This window comes from Dermacentor silvarum, chromosome 1 (assembly GCF_013339745.2).
Source record: "Dermacentor silvarum isolate Dsil-2018 chromosome 1, BIME_Dsil_1.4, whole genome shotgun sequence".
In the NCBI taxonomy this organism is placed as follows: domain Eukaryota; kingdom Metazoa; phylum Arthropoda; class Arachnida; order Ixodida; family Ixodidae; genus Dermacentor; species Dermacentor silvarum.
This window is the reverse complement of record NC_051154.1, coordinates 100,741,758-100,767,360: the sequence shown is the minus strand read 5'-3', so window position 1 is coordinate 100,767,360 and position 25,603 is coordinate 100,741,758. Positions and strand designations below refer to the sequence as shown.

General features: G+C 43.9%; 1 protein-coding gene across 1 annotated transcript in view; it reads right to left on the bottom strand.

Moving 5' to 3' along the window:
- The window catches only part of LOC119452129 (putative ATP-dependent RNA helicase TDRD12), a 215,813-nt gene that overhangs the window by 61,563 nt on the left and 128,647 nt on the right, over positions 1–25,603 (bottom strand). Inside the window, exons 21-25 of the mRNA XM_049665961.1 lie at positions 22,418–22,564; positions 16,765–17,011; positions 10,898–11,067; positions 10,562–10,810; positions 3,723–3,924 (exon numbers count right to left, since the gene is read on the bottom strand). Of these exons, the coding sequence (XP_049521918.1) occupies positions 3,723–3,924; positions 10,562–10,810; positions 10,898–11,067; positions 16,765–17,011; positions 22,418–22,564 (1,015 nt within the window). The remainder of the gene's footprint in view (positions 1–3,722; positions 3,925–10,561; positions 10,811–10,897; positions 11,068–16,764; positions 17,012–22,417; positions 22,565–25,603) is intronic.

Here is a 25,603-nt window from a genome sequence, read left to right as displayed (position 1 = left end):
TTGTATGGGCAGAACGCCTAACCCGTAACCACAAAGTGTTAATTGGAGGCTGTTATCGCCCTCCTGATTCGAACCAGTGCTTTCTCGTTGAACTGTGCAATAGCATTACGAGAGCAATTAACATCCGTCAGGCTGATATCATTTATCTCCTTCGAGATTTGAATTTTCCACTGATTGATTGGAATAACCTACTATGATCCTGTCAGTACTGAATTTATTTCTTTAACATTATCTAAATTTATTGCAATTTCCAAGTGGTTACCCAACCCCCTCGCGGCACTAACATTTTAGACTTAGTTCTTACTAGCACCCATGAAACATTTGGTGAAGTGACTTACTTAGATGGCTTTAGTGACCATAAGTTGCTTCAGCTTAATGCCTCCTTGCAGTTTACAAGTGTCACTATGAAAACTATCCGGGACTATAATAAAGGCGACTACAAAAAAGACGAGGAACTTGAGACGTTTTTTTCTCACACTTTGTTACCACAACCTTCAAACAGATTGCATCTTTCTCTACTTTTCTGAGGCCTTTGACTGTGTAGCTCCCTGCCGTTCAATTTCCAAATTATTGGCTCTCAAATTACACTGTTTAACGCTTTCTTGGATCCATAACTTCCTAACTAATCATCGGCAATTTACAGTTGCGAACAATTTTACATCCCGCCTCACCTAAGTAACTCTCGCTGTACCGCAGGGCAGTGTATTAATAAGACCATTGCTTTTTCTAATTTATATCAACGACCTGCCCAATAAAATTTCATCCTGCACGTGAATTTGTGCTGATGATTATATAATATACTCACCAATTACCAGCTTTGAAGACCACCTAATTCTTCAAGGTGACCTTCAACACCCCGACTGATGCAACACCAATTAGCGACTGATGCAATGCCTGGCAAATGACACTTAACTGATCTAAATGCAAGGTAATGACTTTCACATGGAAACACTTTAAAGTTTTTATTGTTATATAAATGCGGATATAGTATTTGACACTTTCCTGTACAAATATCTAGGCGTTAATCGTGCACCAAATCTTTCCTGGGCCTCTCATATAACAAGCATATGCACTAATGCTTCCAAAACACTCGGGTACATGTGCCGCAACCTACGCAATTCACCGTCTAACATCCACAAATTAGCCTTCTGGACTTTCGTCCGCCCACAGCTTGAGTTCGCATCCCCGATATGGTCTCCTCATTACGAGTACTTAACCTGCATGTTAGAAGCCATCAAAAACCAAGCAAATCGATTCATTTCCCGCAATTACAATTGGCAAACAAGCATAACTCGAATCAAACTTAACCTTTCGCTTCATGCACTTAGTAGTCGTCGTGACGTGGCATTGCTGTCCTTCCACCATAAATAGTAGGTTCATCAAATGAAGTCATCGTATTTGATGCTGGAATGTGCAAGGTGCATATCACGATGACTACAGTGGAACCACGCTGAAACGATTCTGCGTAATACGTTTTTTGGGATGGTAAGTTTCTATTTCTTTTCCCAATAATACGATTTGGTTGGATAATACATTGGATACGATTTTCAGATGATGTACTTTATTTTTAAGTTCCTGTGAAGATCGTATCAATGAGGTTCCATGTAATGATTTGAGTTTCACTCGCATCGATGAAAACATGGATGCATTTAATTTGACGGCTTTGCCACGAGCCATTTTGTATATGTATGCAAAGTCACATTTTTTTCTTCTTTTTTATGCTTGAAACTACACTTCTTATAGAATGATTATGTGCGCGAGCGATGTACGTTTTAAATTTATCCAATGTTTTGTACGCTACACCGAACTGTAATTTCTGTTTATCTCAGTTTTGTTAGTTTTGTTTTATTTCTTCTTATCTTCTTCATTTGCAACTCTGTTTTGTAACGATGATTTCTATTCATCTTTGCAGTTTTCATGTCTAAGTATTCATTTGTACAACTGTCTTGCAGTGATGCTCCCTTACTCAATGCCCCTGGGGGGCCCTGTAAAGTATATTGAAATATATGAATAAGTAAATAAATCAATTCATAAATAAATAAATAAATACAGTCAAACCTCAATATAATGAAGTCGTACTTGCAGCAAAAAACTTCGTTACATCGAGGTTCGTTATGTCGAGGTTTGACTGTAAATAAATAAATAAATACACTCAACCCCACTACAGCGAACCCGTTTATATCAAATTATCCCGTATATCGAACAATTTCTAAACACGGTAAATTTACATTGAGAATATATAGCAAAAGTTACTGTTACATTGAACGAAAATAGCAACGACAACCGATATATCAAACTCCATGTGCCTCAAAAGTGCCCCAGCAAGTTGGCTTTCCCTTGCGGTTGCGGGGAAAACTGCCGGCGCCACCCTAGAAAAAGTGGTATAGACCTCGCTGTGCACGGGCAAACACCCACCAGCAAAAATTGATCCTGGCCTGCTTGCAGCGCTTACAGCCAATCAGAGGCCGTCGTGCTTTCTCCGAGGCGCAGAGGCGGTACAAGTGAGCGCCATTTTTTCTTTGTTTATGCTTGTGTGCCTGCTGCTGCCTCTGTTCCTCGAGTCCTAATTCAGCGTGGTCCATGCTGGTGGTGTTGCCTGTTGGCACTCTGTGAACTTTCTTGGCGTGCTGTCGTCATGGCTTGTGCAAAGAGGCAGAATTTGCCGTTCGCCGTGAAACTCGAAATCATAAATAGAGTCGAGCGCGGTGAGAAGAAGTCCGCCGCCGCCGCCGGACTTCAAAGTGATTAGTGCACTTGCGTTGGTCCGGCGCTATTGCGTGAATATAGAAGGTTGCGGCCTCAGCTGCTCCGACTCGTTGGACAACGTGGAGGCGTGCGTGCTGTCGCAGGCAGCGAAGTCGTTGAAACAGAAGAAAATCCAGGAATATTTTGTTCCAAAGTAGGGCACGCAAGTAAGCCACCATATTAATAAAGTACTTTTCTTATTGGTATGTGCCTTTGTGTCATCAAATCCTATAGCGGGCCTATATCGAATTATGCCATATATCGAACTAATAAACGTTTTTTGGCGAGTTCGATATACCCGGGTTCGACTGTATTAGATCGCGTCATTATTTGAGCACATTAGGTGATAAGAATGTCAGCAAAAACTGTGGTGGCTAACATACTAAACACTTGCAAGCTCAAAACTTTGTCCACTATTGCCACTGGGTTCGACCACTTCTCCGCTAACCACAGTTCTCAGTGCTAACCAGCGAGTTCAGCGGCAAAGGAATCACTAAAGCCTACAGATTTATTATAAGTATGTCTTATCTGAAACTTTTTCTTGGTGGAAAGGATTGCCACTAGCTAAAATTAAACAATACATATATCCAGATTTTTTAATATACCAGTAATCATTTCAATCTGAAAAGTGCAGGTTCCAATGTGACCACACGAGCACTCAGTGAAAATTTTTTTGCTTAAAAAAGCAGCACATTAGATGTGGTAGAAATACAAGTTTACGATGTACACTGCCATTCCAATGATGTTTGGGGCACAAAAAAACTTCTATTGAGAGAAAATGCATACCTGAATTATTTCAGAATGATGTATGGCACACATAAGTGAAGTAATGAAAACTCGAAAATAAGATTCACAATTCAGAATATGAAAAACATTAAAAAAATTTACCCTAGGTGTGCTCCCATAGCAGAAACAAGAAAAACCTGCTATGTAAAGCTTCTCATTTCTTATAATAATGTCAAACCAATAACACACACCTGGAAATACAGGTAGTGTGACTCCTGCATCGGCAGCCAGTTTGCACAGGCTCTCCACGTGGGCTGCATTATCACAAGCTAGGCGTTCTTCAATGAGGGTAGCTCTCACATTCTTTAAGGGCACCTTTACATCAACAAATGGAAGGTCCTCCCACAAGACAAGTGGGTCAAGCCACAAGGTATTTCCAAGTCGCAGCACAATCTGCAAAGAGAAAGAGAGAGAGTAAACTTTATTGGGAAAAGGCAAAAAAAGAAGGAAAATGTGGGTGGAGCCCCTAGTCCAGGGCCCCACTGGCTTGAGCGGCTCACTGGGCTTGGACCAGGAGAGCCAGCTGACTGTCCTGTTCCTCATCCGCAAGCCATGCTTCCGACTGCCTTAGGAAGTGTTTTTCAGTAAATTTGTGTGTTCGCTTGTGGAGGTCTTCTGGCGCACATGAGTGTGATGTGTGCCAATGTAGGCTTTTCGCCACACCACGAACATTTGTCTGCGTATGCTTCGCCATGTATTTGTCTTAGTATTTGTCTTAGCTTGTGTAGAGTAGGATAAGTATTTGTTTGGAGTTGGCGCCAGTCCGTCGCTTGCCGTCTGGTCAATTTTAGATGGGGCCTGCCGAACTCCCGTCTCTGCTCTCTTTGTTGTTCCAAGATATCTCTAGCAGTCGTTACAAAGTCCCTAGGTGGCTGGTCCGACGCTCGGATACTTAGTACTCGAGCTATTCGGTCCACCCTCGTATGTCCATCCATGCCTTCGTGTGCCGGGCACCCGTGAGGCTGTGAAAATTACAGAGCTTATTGCCTATGATCTTGATCACCGCCCAGGGTACCGCCCTTGAAGGGAAGAGGTGACACGCCGCCAGTGAGTCGGTGAGGACAGCCTCAGATGTCCCACTGCATTCGGCGTCCTTCAAAGCTAAAGCTACCGCGGTCGCCTCAGCCGTTGCCTTGGACGCGGTTTTCACTGCCCCTACTACCCGTTCCTGACACGTGGCGACTGCGATGTGTATGCCACATCCAGAGTAACTTCCGTCCGTATAGTAGACGTCCGGCATGCCTTGGCAACTCCTTCGCAATGATCGCACCCGAGCCTCTCGTCTTCCCTCGTGGTACTTCGGGTTCATATTTTTGGGGATTGGTGCCACGCATATACACGCCCGAATTTCCGTATCTAGAAGTAATGTATCGTCTGCGCTATAAAACGGACGAGGTGCATACCCCATTCTGTTTAGAGCAGTTCTCCCTTGTTTGGTTTTGCCTAACCTCTCGCTCCGAGACACAAAAACAGCCGCTGCGTGCTCTTCGAAGGTGTACACCCCTAGCTTCTCCATCCGTTCTGTGCTGGCGCTCTGAGAGAGCCCAAGAGCAGCCTTATATGCTCGTTGTATTATAATGTCCAACTGTTAGAAAATGGGATTTAGGGGTGGGGGAAAGCCTTGCACATTTTGTTTATCTACCACTTTGAACTTGCTGCATTTTATCACATCATAAAAAAGTTAATCGCACAATATCCTTTTCATTCGACCAAGTTGATTTCACAGTATGCTAAGTTACCTGACAGAAAAGCTAACACTGCACTAAGCACCCAAAGCTGCTGCAAATGCATGATGCACTCAAACACAATTGTCATAGAGCTAGAACAAATGCCTCTTTCCAATACAGTCAAACCTCGATAGTACAAGGAATTCTTACTTCAAGCAAAAGCTTTGTTAAATTGCAAATATCATTAATTCAAAGTTTTAAAGTTTAAGCAGTAAAAATAATTTAACTAATTGCCAGAATATTACTGGTGAAAAGTATATCTTGTCAGTAAGCACTTATAAACAAATTGAAACAGATCACGCCGAGAGCAATGCATCGGCGTGGCTCATGGGGCCTGAGATGTGCATGTGTTGTGCGGCGCCGTAAATTTTGGACTACACGGCTGACCACCCTTGGTGCCCGAAGCTGTAATCAGATGGCGTACACAAATTAAAAACAAAAGAGTAAAAACATATGGTAAATCTTCCTTGCATAAAAACAAAGTTGCAGATTCACCCAAAGGCGAAGCATTGATGGCGATAGCAAAGAGAACTACACGAAGTAAGGTTCAGAGTTTTATTGGCCATGTAAATTGCAGTAAACATTTGTTAATTAAATTAACAAGCATGGTGTCATGCGCACACAGGCAAACATGAACAGTTCTCACTCGATGACCACGAACACTCGCTGTCACAACACTAGCGTTATGAAGAGCGCCGGAAACGGAGAGTGAACGCTTTATACTGTCTCTTCCTTCAGAGTGTCTCGGAAACTTGAGATTACACGACCTCGAACACTATAGATGCGTGGCAACGCAGACAGCATCACCAGCACTTGCCACAGATTATCTTTAAGATACAGCATGTGGCCAGCGTATGCGGTCAGCCATGCACAATCACAGCCAGGGTAAAGGAGGAGACGTGCATGCATCCCCCCCTCAGCAGGTGCATGACCATATTACTACGCGCTCACTCCCTCTCCACCCCCCTTGAGCTGAAGGAATCATCAGCTCTTGTGTTACTCCAAGCTGCCGTGCGTCCCACGGCATCCTCAACTTCTTTTTACCAATGCGACAGATGGCACAGCAGTGTTTGTTTTCTTTGTTGTTTCATGCATGCTCCAGCACACATGCTTCAATAGCGTTTTTGAACAAACTTTTTATGAGGAAGGATGTTTGCAAAAACCTTCTGCCTCAGCTGATCTTTTTATAGTATTTTGCTAGATTTACCAGCCGTACAGGCTTCAAGTACATGCTTGAAAAAGTCAAAAACTTCGTTAAATTGAAACAATGTCGAGAAATTACATCAAATTAAAAAAAAAAAAAAAAACACCTGGTCAATAGAACTAAAATTACAGCAGACTTGTTATTTGAACTCCAGTTAATTAAATTTTTTGCTTAATTCAATCACAACCAAAGCATAGAACATAAGTCATCTACTGTTGAAAAGCTCCTATTTTTGGCCTGTCCTAGGAAGATTTTAAAGCAATAGCAGTAGCGCAGAATGTCTGATTATGATACCTACCTGATTCTAACGCACACCTCTGAACCACCTCCCGCCCAAAAAATCGAACCAATAACCCCATAACACGGCTGTATTGCAACGAAGCCGACTTTAAAAACCTTCCGGCGAAGCTGACTTGAGCAAATTGACCGCCATTGTGCAGTCATTTTAGACCCTTGCCCATTTTCTTAAAACATTGTGCACGTTAGACTTCTTTGTTTAAAGCTTCAATGCCATTTCTATGTATGCTTTCTGATTTTGACACATAGAAAGTAAACGCACGTCTGATTCAGGGGCCTACTCATTCCGCATTGGAATGGGGGATACGCACATGTGCGACTCTTGTGGAACCAGAGAAACAATTGAGCACTTCTTATGTTTCTCTCCGCAGTTTGATGTCGAGCGTGAAGCTCTCCGGACAGCACTGAACCGGCTGGACTCTCGACCATTTTCGGGCATGAAGATCCTTGGACCATGCCGTATGCGATCATGGCACAGAAAGCCACGAAAGCATTGTTGCACAACCTCAAATCGACAGGTCTTGGCGACCGTCTGTAGACTTCGTGCGAAGTTCTAAATATGCACGAAAATGTGCTCTTTATATTTCCTTTCTCTCTCTTTTCATCCCTATACCCCTTTCCCCCAGTGTAAGGTAGCAAACCGGACGTGCGTCTGGTTAACCTCCCTGCCTTTCCTCTCTTCTATTTCTCTCTCCCTCTCTCAGTACAAAAATAAAATGTGTTAACACATACATGCACCGCTGGATTGATCACTGATGCATGTCTACAGTCAGTGGAACCTTGTTGATACATTCCTCGCTGTTGCGTTTTCCCAGCTGCTACATCACGTTTCAGCAGCCCCAACCTAAATCCCATTGACTCCCATATATTATGTTCCCATGTGATAAATCGCCATTCAACAATGTTCCCGCATCTTACGTTATGTTTGAATGCGGTGCTCACGTAAATATAGTTGTGCAAAGGGAAATTTGCTCTCACATGTTGCTACGATGATAAATGTATAGTATGTTGCAAAAAGTGACTGGTACGTTGCAACAAGAGACCCAAGTTTGCAATAAGTGATCGAAGTTTCACGAGCCAGAGAAGCATACCTGGAGAAAATGTGTACAGAGCAGTTGCGAAGCACCTGAAGAAGTGTGCTCAGGAACCATGTGCACTGGGCCAAACCCGCCGAGCGCAGGGCTAGATTTATTTTGGGGCCAGCAAGGGTATAACATATGTAGCATAATCGCCGATTGTTAGTCAGCTTCGCAGCTATAGAGCTGTGTTATGGAGTGAAGCATATGCAAAAGATTGCAATGAAGCATACTAAGAGTGGAAAGGGGCCACTGTCACGGAACATGGTACATGTCTCTTAATTACCGTACAGACACATGTAAGGGCCGCACTTTTTGACAATTTTCACGGGATGCGGCCTACAAGGGACCGAACCTTTTGGTCAAAATGTGCCAGAGGAGCTGTGCAAAGCCCGGATCTCCAATACCAGTGCATCAAAGGTCAACGCGCAGCTCTCTGTATCTAGTAGGGGTACGCGAAAACTCGCCGATGCATGCGTGCGGCATTGGGGCACCGAACGCGATTGCTTCTCCGATAGAAAATTTTTTTTTCTGCACATTTTTGGCTGCCAAGTTGGGGGTGCGGCCCTTACATGGGTAGGGCCTTTGCACTAGTCTATATGGTATACACGTGTCGTTCCCAGTTGAGGGGGGCTAATAACAGTACTGGCAGCCATTCAGAGCTGTTACTGAAGCTGCTCTGGAAGTTTGTTGCCTTCCTCAGCGTTACATTTTATTTCCTGCGGTCCCTTGAAAAAGGTATCAACGGCATTTTAATGTATGATATGATCCATATTGATATAATGATATTGATAAGTAAAGATGCACTACGATGGGCTTTGTTTACGAGATTGTACATTGAAGATGAGTAAAGTAAGCCCATATACAATATGCAGATGGTCATAACAATTGCATTTTTTGTACTAAAATTGAACAGTGCAAACAAAGGACAAGGACAGACAAGATGGAACAAAGTGCCGACTTCCAGAGATTTTATTAAACATTTCTTTTTGCTGCATTTTTTTTATTCTACCTTTTGTTTGTTTCATCTAGTGTGAGCCTTGAGATGGCTCACCATTGCGTGTGCATTAGTTTGCATATATATTCGCACCTCGTTTTAATAAACTCAAGTTGGAAGTCAGCGCTTTGTCCTGTCTTGTCCTCTGCTCCTGGTGTTCAATTTTAGTAAGGAGTACTAACATAACGTATCCATTTGTATATTCTGTCAAGCTGCATTTTCCGGCTTCAACACCACTGCAACTAGACTGTGTTAGAGTAGTCAGCTGCAGTACACAAAACAAGAATGAATAAAACTGCACACGCGGTAACTCAAAAAATTAAGTTACATGCCAGAAATGTTTACCTGTTTTGAAAGACTGAACATTTACTCAGCACCCTGATTCTGAACTCAGTGCATTCTGATAGATCTTTAAGCAGTTTGCAGTATGCATATAAGTGGGAGGACCGTATTTAATCATACAAAGCCCGTACATTCCGACATTAATAACTCCTACTTTGAACCTTAAAGCAAGGGAAGAAGTTTTACCAAAGGCAACTCACATCAATGTGTGCACGAGAGCAGGAAATGGTCCCAGTAAAACAGACAAAGAATGCCGAATAAAAAGGCCCCCCCCAAGAGGCAATCAGTAGTTACACACTTTCTCTATTAGTTGTGGCACAGTATCAGGTACCTATCAGCAGTTTACCATAATGGCAACGACTTTGGTTTCCCAGTGTCTGTGGCGCTCTGTTACTGATCACAAGGATCACATGTTTGATTCTTGGCCGAGGCGGTCACATTCCGATCGGGACAAAATGTAAGAGCTTGTGCGCTGTACTTTGGGTGTGTTAGAATTCTAGGAGGTAGACTGAACTGTGAATGGGCCCAATGGCCCACTCACAGCTCATTTCTTAGACACTAGTGTCGATGTATTTGGCAACTACTATAAGTAGTTGCCAAAACTATATGGCAAATCATATGGCAAACAGTCTACATGTGACTGGCTTCCAGCAAGACCACTATGCGAAGTACCTACAGTAAACCCTATTCGTTTCTCCACGAGTGAAACATTTTCAAGGAATAAAGAGCTCTGAGACAAGCAAAAATGTCAGTACATCGGCAGCACCATTTGACACTAAATATTCACAATTGAGTAGACGCCGTGTATGTTAAAAAACACTTGTCATACCACGCTGCACAGCATGAGGATGTTATTAAATTGCTTTTCAGCACTGGCCTTATGGAAGGGCCCTTCTGCAGTGTCAAAAGTCCAGACTAAGCTCAGACATGCGTCCCAGGGATTACATACGAAACACACTGCCAATTGTACGGCCATTCGCGGTATGCACAATGTGCGGTCACTGTTCATCACATGACCACAGACTTCCACACCACTGTCAATGCTGACAAAATCTTCACAGGAAGAGCAGCCAACTTTATCGGCTTTTTAGTGGGAGGGAGCATCTCAAATAGTACACGTACCTGTGCCCATCTAAATAAACCCCCCTTTTAACCAATCCCAGTTTTTCTTTTTGGTTTCTATCCCCTTCATTCTGCTTAAGTGCCCTCTCAAAAAACGCACAAAACACTACAAAAACAATTCGTATACATACACCCCGCAACCTCTCCAAATAAATTATGAAAGGAGATGATTGTATGAATCACTTAGAGTCCAACAAACTTTTGAATTTTACAATTATCCCTGTCCCAAAACACTAATAAAGAAGTGTTCAACCAGATATTTTACCTTGCCAAGAAGTTCTTTCCTAAACACAAGCTCATGTGACTTGAAGACTGCCTGGAAAGTCCAATCGAGATCGTGGTCCTGAGGTTGGACACGACAGCAGTACACTTCCACTGCGAAAGGCTGCAGCTTAGTTAGCTCTGGCGGTAGATGAAGCAATCTTGTTGCAGCCACAGTTGACTGTTCCCCATAGTCCATGTGCGAAACAGTGACACTAGCTGGACCAGAACTCTTTGGCACAACTGAAATTACCTACAAGCACAGTACAGAATCATTACAAGTTTGTTCGATATGACAAGGCGAAAAAATTTTCAAAAAACAAGGAAGGGTTATTCTCACCAAGACCCTACGGAATTGCCCATAGCTGTGCTCCAGCCCATAAACTTCACCAACTTTGGGTAAGGCTTTTCCGACCAGAGATTTGCAGTTACTTGGCTGTGACAAGTATTCATTCAGAAACACCATGGCATTCTGAAGCTCCAGGTTCTCTTTACCTTTTGATTTGCTTTCTGCATAAAGGCAGAGATCCATAATACAAAAATGAGCACCATACACCAGGTTTGCAGCATGTGCAGCTTTTATAGTACAATGGCTACTCTGGTTACTGTACTTGGCAGCACTGCGGCAACGCAAGAGTGCATCATAAAAACTACCATATCTTACCTGCAACGATAACATGTGCTCTTTGAGCAAATATAAAACTAGAAGCTACCTTCAGGATCATGGCAACCGATAAAACCGTTTTTGCAGCTGTGTGGTCCAATCTCTACACATGTTGTGTTCATGTGTCTTCACCATGACAGAACGCTAACCTTTAAAATTAAAAAAAAAAAGCAAGTGTTTTAACAATACTCTAATTACTTTTTATCACAAATTTTACACAAAAAAACTTAAGTTAAATTTGAGGAAACCATGAAGAGGAACATAAAGGATGATCAGGCCTATCAACTTTTAATATTAAGGGGAGAGACACTGGTCTGAAATTTTTTTTTTAATTTTCAGTATTTCCAGCTTAATTTTTTATACAATATGTATTTTTCACAGCTGAAAACAAATATGCAATTAGATTTGGGCTATCACTTCCAGATTTTAAAATACAGAGACCAGGGAGTGCAGGAAAACCATTATTTTATTTTTAGCTTCATTGGTTGAAGAGTTATGGCCTTATCAAGTATGCTCATCAGAAATATGAAACTGTTGCTTAATTTTATTGTTAATTAAATCACTGTTCTAAATAAAAATAAATTTTTTTTAGGTTTTCTTGCACTAATCAATGTATAAGCTTTCAAATGCTGCAAGAATGATCAAAATCCGATTGCTACATCAAAAGATACTGCGGGCAACGAACGGCCTAGGATGTGATGAAAAATGTTTTGAGAAAACGAGAAAGGAAGTTTAGGAACATGGTGAGCATTTTTATTCAACAGGAGAAGGTGTGAATCAGTGTAGTAACGATGCTAGAAGCCACCAGGAACGTAGTCATGATCATTTTCCTTGGTGCGCTTTGTTTTCATTGCACGCCTGAAAGTTTTCAGCATGTGCATGCTTCTTCTCGGATGCCACTAGTCGGCGACTGTCCTTTTCTGAACATCTTTCAGAGGCTACAGCATTCTGCTGCAGGTGCAGTTCATTTAGTATTGCTGCTTCTGCTCTCCCTTTGCCTGCGTTAAACTTTGTGACTGCTTCGGCCACAGCAGCTTCCACAGTGAAAAGGGAGGCATGTTTGTTCATCGGCACGAGCCACCAAATGACAATGCAGGCTCTAGTTTGGGTTTTGTGTTTTGCCTCTTTTATAACGTTTCAGCAATTTTTTTTCAAAGAGGCGTGTGTACACAGGCCGCAAGGCATCAACAACATGCTCCGGCAGGTTGTAGCAATGCTTTGGAGGAGTCTCCTGCTTGGCAACAGCAATGTTGTACTTACACCAGGATTCTTCACCACTTGGGCAATGTGAGTGCTTAGGGCTTGCATCAGTAGATGCTACATGATAAAGAGTTGCCCAAACAGCATTATGCATGGCTTTGATGTTTCCTTGATAAGTTTTCAAAGCCCATTCATAATATGTAGTGAGCTTCGTGACCAGCTCGCCCGTGAGTTTGCCCTTACTACCAAGGCTTGGCTTTCCTTCAGCTCTGTTTCTGCAGGAGGTTTCGAAGAGCTGTGCCCATGTGCGTATGCACATGGTTGACACAGTCCTCTTTTTCTATTGGCACAAAGCCATATACCTGTGCCTCCTGCAGGCTATTGAAGGCCCGGCTGTCTCCATCACATAAGATGGTTGTGTAGCGGAGCCTATGCCTTTCTAATGAGCGGCCAAATAAATTTTGTGCCATTTCCACCTCCATTTGGCCTAGCTTACTCGAGGTGTTCTTTTGGCAACTGTGGCCAGCTAGGCACTCGGCATACCTTGGGTCGTCCTCCTTCAGCCCTAGCTGGCACCCCAAACAGAAGTTAGATAGGACGACAAAGTCAAGACCATATTGATTATGAAAAAAAAAAAATACTTCAAAAAATCGACTTTTCGAAAATTTTTCGACCTCCCAGACCCGTGTCTCTCCTTAAGCAGGCATCCCCTTAATAAAGCTTGTGCTGGCAATGAAAAGCAAGGAGGCACCATCACATTGTCTATGACTACGTGATGGTATGCATGTTCCAGTTTATCAAAATATTTGGAATGCCCTGGGACATGAAAAATTACAAAAACTTTAACACTCTAAGAGAAGAGCTCATGTTTTTTAATATTTGTATGTTCAACACTGATTAGCACTAACAGGTACACAATGGCCCGCAACTTATCTTTGACCACAGCCTGCCAGTGTTATATGGAACAGCGCTCCTGGAACTAGTTTCTTTTGGGAGGAACGGAGTAACGCCACCGTTCCGCATTAAGGGTCGGTGGAAACGGTAATTCGTTGCATTTATGAAGGAACGGCAGAAGGAACGACGTTCCTTCTGTAAACGTTCCACGGCATTGAACAGACGCACGCACGTACGCAGCATGTCATGCACGGCGTATGGGCGACCACGTGAGGTGCAGAGAACTATCGCTTGCCTGTCACGTGACTGTGGAGCACTTATTTCGAGATATCAGCTGTATGTTTTTATTGCTAGGCTTCAAGACTGCCGCATGACGCTCCCTCCTGCAGTTCCTTTCCTCCATGCCTGCATGCCACAAAGGAACCATGACGTCAGGATCGCAGCGCCACTCAAAGGACTTCGCAGCGGATGGAAAGTTTCCGGTCCTCACGGGCACCGAACCATTCCAGCCGAGGCACAGGATGAACTGTCGTGGTACTTGCTGATACCAGTTGACTATCCACTGTTGCAGATGAAGAACTTCCGAGGGATTGACCCAACTTTTCTTTAAGTACAATGTGGCAGTGTCTTCAAGCGCTTCAGTGGAACGGCTCTTCAACATTGCCAACGAAGTGCTAACGAAAAAATCACCAGCCCTTCCCCTGTTGAGAAGATGGGGGTAAGCGAAGCTCGTGGCAAAACGACGCTGTCGCAGGCGTTCCGCTTCTTTTGCCCGAAACTCACGGTCGGGGGCTCTTTGCTGACGTTTGGCCTCAACATCGCGCTCCTGCAACTTGAGGTCCGCGGCTCTTCGCTGACGTTTCGCCTTGGCGCTGACGCGCCAAGCCCCTTTCCTTTTAGTCCCCGTGACACCCCAAACGACCCTGACTGGTCGAGCGTGTCACGTGATCCTGCGCAGCTTTCCCCACACCTGCTCTAGTCTGGGAATGGAGCTAAAATGCGCGGCCCCGGTATGAGCCACACCTGATTTCTTTCTTTCTCTCTACATTCCTTCCTTTTTCTTTTTTTCCTTCCTTTCATTATTGTCCCTGGCTCATACGCGCATATCCAATGCGGGTATGCGCCACGCGTGATTTCATTATCGTTAATCCTGACGCAAGCGATGAGCATGTGATGTTATTGATGTCATGACCTATCAGTCATGTAGTCATACATTCGTACCCTTCCATGCCAATTCTGGTATATGCCAAGCAAATGAGACGGAACTTTTCGACACGTTTTCGATAGGGTTTTAGCGTGACACCACCACCAACACTTGAAGCAATACAAGCTTCGCTTGAAAAACGGGTTCGTCTGTCAGGCACCAACATCGAGATGCAACTCTTGCTGAGTTCAAACAAGAGACTTAACTAAGTTGCGAATGTGTATTCTGGACATTTCTTTTTCCTACTCATACTGCAATATTGAATAAACATTCATTAAACGCCTATGTATTGTTTCTTTCGATGTGGTTTCTTGAGCAAGAAATTTAGTTATATTGGTGCATGTGAGTAACTTTCTATTTACACATCTGAAGCGCAGTAACCTCACTGCGGATTTGAAGACCGAAGTGGAAAGCGCCATATGTGTTGCACTTGTAATAGACGAGCACCAAAGTTGCAGTTAGACATCTCTGGAGTATGTCCGGTGCTCCCAGAAAAAAATCTAATAGGAACGCTTTTTTTTATTCTTTTATTTCCAGATAATCTGCGGCCAGCGATGTTCAAATTCGTATAACGTATGTAGTTCGATGCGAGTTAAAAATTGCTCATTTTATTTTGCCTCAGGGTTATCCGGCACTATATGTTAATTAAATAATTATAAAATGTAACATTAATGAAACGACACGTTCCAATGTTCGAAGTGTAAGTGGAACGTGTTCCTTTGGCATTAAAGGAACTTGTAATGAGCTTTCGTTCCTGTTTTAGAGGAACGTGTACAACACTGCAGCCTGCTTACTGTTGGTAATGAGTACAACAGTACTCTAAAAATGAGATAACTGGGGCTAGCAACTAGATGTAAGCTAACATTTACAATGAAAATATTTCCAGTACAGTCAACGTCTGATTTTTCTAACTTCCAAGGGCTGCGAAAACATCTGAAATATCGGGTAGTCCGAAAAAGCGAATGCATTCCTTTTACTGCCCCCAAGGGCTCAAATCGCCACAGGCATGTCCGAAATAGCTCTGAAGGCCTGCCAGTACACTTATTAGGTGTATCGGTGCTTGTACCGTGATAGGAGAAGAATGGTGCAAGCGTGTATAATAAGGAATCACATTGGGTGCCGTGACAATTGCCCCTTCCCACTCTTGGTATGCTTCACCGCCATACTTCGCATATGCTTCACTGCTGTACTGAGGTGAAGCTGACTTTCGGGAACTGCCATCACGCAACGCGCCGTGCTTTCCGAGCTTCAAAGCAATTGGCGAGGATTACAAAGGTGGAGTTAGCACCATTGCTGACAGCGACGAATTCTTTCAATGAAAAACACGGCACCAAACGGCATGCAGCCTGCTAGCGAACGTCGAAGCAGGTAGGCCTAGCGTTGCCGCGGTGGTGGCTACAGCTGCCAGCGGACCTGCATGCGAGAGTGCCAATTTGAGGTGACGTGATAAACATGGCCGCGGTGGTGGCTTCGATTAATAGCGTTTTGGACCTGCGGTCACGGAAAAAAGTCCAGAAAATTGGACAGCGAAGGTTTTTAGCGTCCTAAATTTCAAATGTTCTTATAGAGTGATTTATGGGGTATGTGGCAGTGCAGCTAAGGCGTCCAAATTATCGGGCATGTATAAAACATTGGGCATCCGGAAAATCGGCCGTTGACTGTATTACCATGTTGTAGTGAGTGAAGAATAAAACACCGCCTAAACTGTGAGTTAGGAATCTAACTCTTTATTGGGCAGACTTGTACCCAAAGAGCCAAGATACACACGAATTACGATAGTGGCAAGGCACAGTTGTCAGTCATTGAATTTAAACTGACGGGTCAAGGTCCATACTACTATTTATGCTTGTATCCCCTCACTGTTCCGAGCAATTGCTGGTGCTTGCATACATTCGAGAATGCAAAACACTATTTGCCATGTGCACTATCTGATTAGACAAGGCACTCTTGCTACAGAGTTGCTGGCAACATTCCACATATTTCAGAAAGAGGAGGCACGTCTTGCACCGAGTAATAACTTGATAACAGTGATATTCTGGTGAAAAATGACCATCGGCAAAAAGGAAAAAAAAACCTATACGTGTGACCAAACAACACTTACAACATCTATATAACAGTGGGAAAGACACATACACAACAATATTACAAAAAATTATATCTATTTCCAAAAGCTTATCTTACCGCATAAATTACGGAAACTCTCGGTCTTAAAAGCCAACGGAATATCACTTTTTGTCTATCTCACCATTTGTTGAACCAGGTGCATCCCAGTGCTGCAGAATCCATGCATAAAAGCGCGACGCATTCACCACTTTGGTCACTACAATGAGGACTCGGCCCTGAGATGGCAGGTCTGCCCATGACGGTGAGTGATCTGCTTCACGTATGACCTGATGTCGATATAAGCAGCGCTTCTCTGCTGTCTGCCTTTCACAATGACCGAATGCTTTGAGATTCGGGCACAGGGCCACCAGGGCATTTTTTGATGCTTTCTGCAACAGAAATTGGTTCAAGTCAGTATGAATGTCAAGAACTAGAGTGACCTATAAGTGGCAACACTACTACACTGTGTGGATAAGAAGCTGATGGATCATATGAAAGTTTGTACAGATGTTCACTAGAACCAATCACGGTGGATATATGCTAAAGAGCCCACAATTTGAATGTACTGTTCCATTATGTTTCATATACTGCATGAAAAAGAAAAGCAAATAACCATTCAAAGCACAAAGATCAGCAAATAGGAGACTTGCACTCAACCACACAGTACCGTAAAACCTCAATCTTACGTTTCAAAAAAAGCTATAAAAATGTATAAACCAGGAGAAACGTATGATCCGAAGTCACAAAAAATTTTCGCACAGTCAAGTATAATTAACATCTACATAACGCAAAGAATTGTGGAAAACGTCGAAGCACGAAACACTGACGCATGCTGCACTGGTGCCCGCCCGTGCACCTTGAGACACACGTTTTTGTGGCTTAAGCAAGCTTATGTTTCTGCTCCTTGAATTCTCCCTGGGTCAGCAGCTTCTTCTGGCGGGGCACTTTGGTAGGAAGTTACGACGTGCTCACTCAGTGCAAATTGTTGCAGCATAAGACGCTGATGTGTGTCGAGCTGGCAGGGCCCTGAGAGGCCCAAGAAGCGTGTTGTCATTTTTCTATTGCATAGTGCTTTAAGACTGGGACAAGAAACCAAAACTAAATTGAGCTGGTGGGCGAAGCCAGAATAGGATGCCGCCAGAGCAAAATATGACGCTCCCTTCGTGCCACCTGAAGCAGGGACTGGTGGCGTGTTTGGGTTATCGCCTATTAAAAGCATGCAATACGCTTCCAATGGCATTATGGCATGTGTGCTGTGACACAGTTGAAGATGCTTATTGCAATAGGTTCGGTGGCAACAGCAGTGAATGCGGTGTACAGGAACCTGTGCACGCTGGCATTTTTACATGACACGGGTGGGTGAGTACAGCAGGAAAGCTGCAGTGGAAGCAGCTATTGTTCTCGATAGTGCGGGCCTCACACCATTTCTTGTTTACATGGGATCTAGCGGCCGAAAAACATATCATACGACGGCAGTTTTGGCACTAAATGAACAATAGTGCTGAAAGATCGTGTTTTCCGAGAACATATAAACCCCTGGGGGGGGGGGGACGTTGGCACTGGGAGAAATAGTACGCAACGAGATCGTATCAACGAAGTAATACTGTATTCATGGCTATTTTTTAACTTGCTCTGTTCTTATTAGTGGTTTGTCCGGTGTTCACTTAACTAAAGCATTTCTGGCAATCACAGCTTATGCGAACAACGGACGCACCCAGGACGCTTAGGACTGACAGAACAAAAAGTACATTCAAGAAGATGCAGGCATTAGTAAACAGCAGACACTATAAATATTATGACACAAAATCAATGCTCATTGTTAAACCTCTACCATGCTATGTACACAATTATGCGCGCCAAGGAAGTGCGTCAACAGCAATAGCACTAATGAAAGTATTGGCATTTCAAATGTGTCGCATACATCTAGAAACTGTTCTGATTGGAATCGTGTTGCAAGTTTGAATAACGGGTTCAATATGTTTTAGTAAAACGAGTGGGAAAGTTGACGGTTGTGTGTACTTGCTTGGTGTGAGTATGTCGTATGTAGTGGGTGTACTCCTTTCATTGTTTTTCACAGTGTGTTGCATCAGGCGTAATTTTCAAGTGCCTGGATGGGTGCTATACATGAAAGTTGATGTTCTCATATGTAATGTTCCTGTAATGAGTTTTTGCATGGAGTCCATGTTCTATAAACTAGACAAAGCTTACTAAAGAATATAAAATTCTTTATCTATTTTGTAGCTGTATGCTTTTTATGATTCTGAATATGCAAGAAATGTGGTGAAAGTAAGTTTTCAGTCATTAACATTTAAGTGCAGTAGTGCAGCTCAATATTCACTTCACCTTTTGGGGTTATTTGTCGAGCCCCTCCTGACACGTGAAAATACCCATTCCGGTCGGACGTCGGAAAGCGCAAGACACATGCGCATGCTTGCATTCGCCATATATTTGGGCTGGTAGTGCCAGCTTTCGGGAACCTCTTCAACTAATAAGTGCATTTCACAATGTCTCCAGGCGAGGGCCAACACTATCTTTTTTTTTTCCGATGGAGTGAAATGTGAAAACACCCGTGTACTTAGATTTAGGTGCACGATAAAGAACCCCTGGTGGTTGAAATTATTCCAGAGCCTCCCACTACGGCGTGCCTCATAATCAGATTGTGGTTTGGACACGTAAGACCCCACAATTTAATTTTTAGCACTATTTTTTTCCTTCCTCAATGCTTGAACGGATGAAGCACTGATGGGATGGCAATGTTTTCTGCACTTGTGTTTATGGACAAAATTCAAGCGAGTTCAGTGAATCAAAAAGCAATTTAGTGCCGTGGATAAACATATTTCACCTTCAAATGGCCACCAAACGTCCTCAGTTGAGAGCACTTTAGAAGAAAGCACAATAACAGCGTTCGTACAGGACGTCCGATGTAAAATTCAAGGAGGTTGCATTGCAACAAACTTCGGTCATACACTTAAACTAAAAATATTGAAATCTCTTTCTACTTACTAACTGCAATACTTCACAGCTAAGAGCCACTGAATTGCACACACGCCTCAAGCTCTTCAGGTGGCTTTTCAAAGTCAACTTTCCCATCCTAACGCTGTAAATCACCTTGTGGTATGCACATCACAAACTTCGCTTTATGAGGGTTAGTAATGTCCGGCTTCACCCAAACATACTTGTTATGTTAAAGGCACAAGCATAATTACTTTGTTTAGCGCAAAACAACAAGAAAGCGACAGAACAAGGAATCTTTCTTGTGTCCGTTGTTTTGTGCTAAACAAAATAATTATGGATTCGCACCAACTAGCCCGCCAACGCATTGTGCTAAAGGCACATGGCTGAAACTTCCCTCCAGGCCTTTTGAGGGTGGCCTCAAAAACGGAGCCATGATGCCTGCAATGTAAACTAACTAGCAAAAATGCAAAAATAGTGGTACGGATTGGTTGTTTGATCTGGCTTCATCTAGCATCACGATGACAATGGCGATTTAAACAAGCCTGTCAGTGGCTGTGGACATGCCAGGCTGCAATCGCTTAGTGAAACTCTCTAAAGAGAATACATAGGATCTTTCCCCAATAAACAGTGCCCACAGCAGTGTTGATGCGGAGTTCGTTACTTTGAATGTTCAGAAGTCACCCCCCAACCCCCGTTTTCAAGGAAATCCATGAGCACATTTATTTTAAAGAGCATTCATCATCATCATCAGCCTATATTTATGTCCAATGCAGGACGAAGGCCTCTCCGTGAGATCTCCAACTACTCCTGTCTTGCGCTAGCTCATTCCAACTTGCGCCTGCAAATTTCCTAACTTCATCACCCCAAGTAGTTTTCTGCCTTCCTCGACTGCACTTCCCTTCTCTTGGTATCCATTCTGTAACTCTAATGGTCCACCAGTTATCCATTCTACGCATTACATGGCCTGCCCAGCTTTAAGTAGAACACCCGGCTTCTAATCTGAATGTTGTAAGTTCGAATCCTCCTCCAGTCCACTACCTTTTCAGGCACAGATTGGCTTCTGACACCGGCACAAAAAAAAAAAAAAAGAGATCCCCGAGAGCTAGTGGGGCTATACTAGCACAAGTGCAACCAAATTAGGAAGGCCCACTAAGCTCCAACGAAGTCACTCCCTCAACAGAACAGGATTTCGCCTCCCTGGTGCAGTGTTCGGCCACTACCTCCCTCATGACTCCCAAAATTATTTTAAAGACCTTTAAGGGCCCTTAATTCTCTTTTTTATAATTCAACTGTTTTTAAAGATTTCAAGGAAGTATATACAGTTAAACCTGGATATAACGAAATTGACAAATTCCTGAAAAACTTCGTTATAAAGACGATTTTGTTATATGCAGGTTTGGTGCGAAAATTTGAAAAAGAAACGCTTACCGTATTTACTCGTTTCTAACGCGCCCTCCATTGTTACGCGCACCCCTTCTCCGTTTTCGTCGAAGCGCTCATCCTTGGAATGTCTCGCCAGGTACCGGATGCGTGGACGCGTGTCGTTTCGCACAAGCACGAGGCGTCGGAAACGAAGAGCGAGTGTCACGATGGCGTCGTCGCGTCGTATAGTGTTACAGTAGAACCCCGCTGTTACGTTCCTGGGGGCTGCGCTTTCCCGGTTGTTACGTCGTTTTCGGCCGGTCCCGGCACAGCTCCCATAGAACCCAATGCATTGGTAACCCTGCTGTTGTGTCGCAACTGTGGGACCGTTCCCGCATCATACGTTGCAAACTGCCACCTCGCGCCGGCCCGAGCGGTCATTTTGACTTTTCATGTCGCTTGGCTTGGTGGCTTGATGATGGCATTGGCCGCCCAAAGTGCCGGGGGCGACAACTATGACGCATTTTTGGTTTCCGTCAGCAAAATTATGGCCCTTGAGATCCGTATTTGCTATATAAAGATGGTGTCTATGACGCGTTGCGGCCCTAAAATTTGTTTTGGCTCATAGATTTTCTGTATGAAGTCCAAGGGCGATAACGCAGTCGTCGCGCGCCGTATGCTGTATGTGCGAGTGGAAACGTGCGAGGGGAGCCGACGACCGCATCTAAATCTCGCGCGTGCAAGAAAGAAAAGCAGGGAGGCAGCGCGCCTTCTTCCGTTGCGCTCGAGGCACCGGCGAGGGAGCGAGGGGGGAGGGATAGCGGGGCGGCGTTGTACTGTACTCTGGCATCAACTGCGTACTGCGCGGTGGTCGCGCGGGCTGTATCTTGAAGCGATAAACAGCAGCACAAAGGTCACTTCGCTTGCTTCTCCAGCAGCGCTACCACACGCCGCCAGCGTTTGACAGCGCATTTCCGCGCTCTTCGAGTGTCATGTGTCACAGCGTGTACCAGCGCGTCGGCAACATCAACTGGAAAACGACAGTGCCGGCTTGGCGGGCTAGGCCAGCTGCAGCAAGCGGCAGGATCAGGTTTGAATGAAAGGAGGGGGAAAGGTCATGCCTGGGGCGGCAAGATAGCCGGGTCGAGGGATGCAGGCCCGCCTCGCACACGCACGCACGCACGCACGCACACGTGCGCTCGCTTTGCATTCTGTCGCAGCGGAGAAGGTGCTTCCGGTTGCCGATATTATGTTGCTTGATATTCTGTAGGCACATAAATCGAGGTTGGCCAATTTATTTGTGTAATGATTAATTCGATTTCATTTAAATCCTATTTGGAGAGACTTGTTCAAAGCACATTAACGAACAGAGGTGTTAAACACTTAACATGAGATTTGCGAACTTCAGAAACCCTTAGCTCCAAGAGAGACTGTCAAACTGAGGTTCACCCGTATGCACAGCAACAATCAAAACTCACAGTTTCCTCCTCAGCAGCAAGCTTCCTCAGTCCATCTGGAACAGTGGCGCCTAGCCTGTTCAGAAACTTTACAAGCTGTACAGAGAGACTGCGGTTGTTGCTCGAAAGTATCAGGTGGGCCACTGGTTCATCAGTAGAAGCAGTACCCTAAAACAAAAACAAACAAAAAAAATTCAAACAACTTGTTGCTGCTTCACTTCAATTGAAATATCATTAAAGCAGATGACGGCATCTGCAAACGACAACCCACTGGGTTTTGAACACAAGTGAAACCCAAAATATCTTTGTGTTTGAAATTTATAAATAGGTTAAGATATCTGAATCAAAATATGCATATAACCAAGCTTTGAAAAATTATAATTTTCTTTTTTTTTGCTAAGCCTGACATACATTAGGTTGCAAAGCAAAAAGTGCAAGAAAAAAATTATGTTACTCAGCTACATGCAAAGGTTACTGTGTTAACTCTAGCTTCCTTCACCAGAACGTTTTGATCTACATGCAGGGTGTGTTCTGTTAAGGACTGTCACAGGGAGGTCGCGCCTATATCTCTATTTTAGTGAAATTTGTGTAGACAACAAATTCCCCCCCCCCCTCACCAAACTTAGTTTTTCAACACATACCTTTGTTCCAGCATGAAAAACTTTTAACTGAGACAAAGTGGAAGATGTTGCTTATGCAGTTGCCCTAAGTTCCGAATTTGAGTGGGTGAAAAAAAAAAAAAAAAATTCCATGCATTCGTACTTTTTATATCATACGTGCACAACTTTGTTAATGGAAATAAAATTATTTTCATTGATTGCAGAAGTTCACAACACAAAAAGAAAATGGCAAACTGAGCTCTTGAAACAGGGGGCTAAAAATGTTCTCTGGCAACTTTTGAACAAGCTCCAGTCGTTAATTATGTTTTTTACAAAAACATGTTCCTATATCTGGTTTAAAATACAAAAGAAAGCACTGAACAGTGATGTATAGGCTGCGGTATTCAGTACCCTGCAGCCTCTATTTCCGAACGTCACATAACACAAGTGTCAGGTTTAACGGCGGCTTCAGCTATGAAGCGAGAAGAAATCTGTAGCACCGCAGAAGGAACAGAGGTGCATTTTTATAAGAACTGCAAAGGTGCGACTAAATGCAAAGGTTCGACTAGCTCTAACTACAGTGACTCAGTGGATGTGGGGTTCTCCGGCTGAACACGATGTCCAAGGTACTCTCCCTGTCATGGCAGCCGTAATCCACTGGGGAGCTACAAACCATTAAACTTCAGCATAATCATGCTTTACCTTCAATGGTCTAGGTCTTGCAAAAGTCATGAATGAATTCTGTCGAAACCCCTTGCAGTGTGCGGTGAATTCATACCAACCAGCAAAGCAGGTGATACAAATGCTTTCAATATTTATAGGACTAAGCAAAGTAACATAGGCCTTAGAAGAAAAATGTTGGTATAAAAACTGCAAATAAACTTTATTTGTACTCCAAAGTGTTCTTATATTGCATAAGTTGAATTTCACTAGCTAGAACATGACTAGCTCAAACTTACATGTATACCAAAAAAATCTTCCACCTGAGCAACATCTGACTACGCAAGATACATACAAGACAAGACCAAAGTGCTCTAACGTAAGAGTGTAAGCGAACTAGCCGCTCATACGTCGGCGACCAATAATTCGGACAAGCTTGATTATTTGTACCGCTCTGCGGCACCACCACTGGCCCCATAGACGTAATGCATAAGGACGTCCAAAATTTTGGACACCTTATAGCGCACGCCCTGTGATAATTCGAACTCCAACTGCATCGCCGTTTGCAGATTAAGCCAGAGTCTAGCATAAATTTTGATTCGTCGCCAAAATGTCAGAACTACCAAATCGACCCCACATCACAACGATTCCAAAAGGACCGCAACTCGACACTTTAGCAGGCTGTGCTAGAAATGCACTGCGTATGCGCCACTTTTCAATGAATGTCGTTCATGCCAAGGTTTTAGCGAGCTGCTCCATGAATGCACGGGGTTATGTGCCACTCCTCAATGAACCTCTCAAAAACTTGGGTCGTTAAGAATGCTCCACTGGGTGTGCAGCAAGCGAGGGAATGATTCTCAGCGTTCACAGGCACCTGTGTGTCAGGCTTCCCATCTCTGAGGCTACACACAAACTTCTCGGCAGCGCCACTAGACGGCGCAGCATGTCTAGAAAGAAGCACAAGAGAGGAGCTCGGTTGGCACATGACTTGTTTCTATGAGTTCGCACACACCAGTGTGCCATGCATTTCAGAGGCCACGTGCCGGCTTCGCTAGATGGCACCGTGTGTTGTTAGCAAAGCGCAAAAGAGGAGTCCTGCTGCAGCGCACACCTCATACATAAAGGCGCAGCATACACACTAGCGGAAAAACGCGTGGCTGCGACAAGGCGGTCACACAAACCGGCGGCGCGCCGCTGTGGCAGTCACATGACACCATAGACACCTCCCCTCTTCTCAAACTATCCGTCAGCTCCGTCCGGAGTTGACGAACCAGTTTCCCACGCGCATGTCACAGGAAGCAGCCGCTCTCCTTCATTCATGGCACACGGCAAACCGCAAAAAAATCGGTCCAGGACTAATCCCTCCCGCGGCAAAAAAAAAAAAAAACGGCCGTGCGGCACACATTTTTCCGCTAGTGTGCACATGCCTTAACTCGTTTTAACAATACATTGTGTCACTGTATTGATTCAATGCTAAACATATTGTCATGAACAGTTTTTGTGAGATGAGTCCTGCCAATTTTTTCTATGCTTAATCCTTTTCGTGTTTGTGAGTGGCTACATTCCATGCTCCACCCAAGGAGAAGTGTCGATTGACCACTTATGAACATGAAAAGCACTGAAAAACACTGGCATTGGAAAAAGGCACCTAGTCTATCTAGCGGTCGTTGAGGCGATAAAGGCGACATTTCCGATATGTAATGTGAGTTCTCTTCGAGTTCTCTTCCACTCGTATCTACCATTGATGATCAGCCGATTCCGTTGGTAATGCAAGTGGAGCGTCGCTCCGACCACTGACAAAGTGGAAAAAGCATGAAAAGAAATAGCACAAAAGGCATCGCCGTCGCCATAGACAAGAACATGCACGCATAGGAACGTGTTAACACACTTGTGCCACATTCTCAAATGATCACTTTTGAAGCTACTTCCACTTCAGCGATATTTTGCA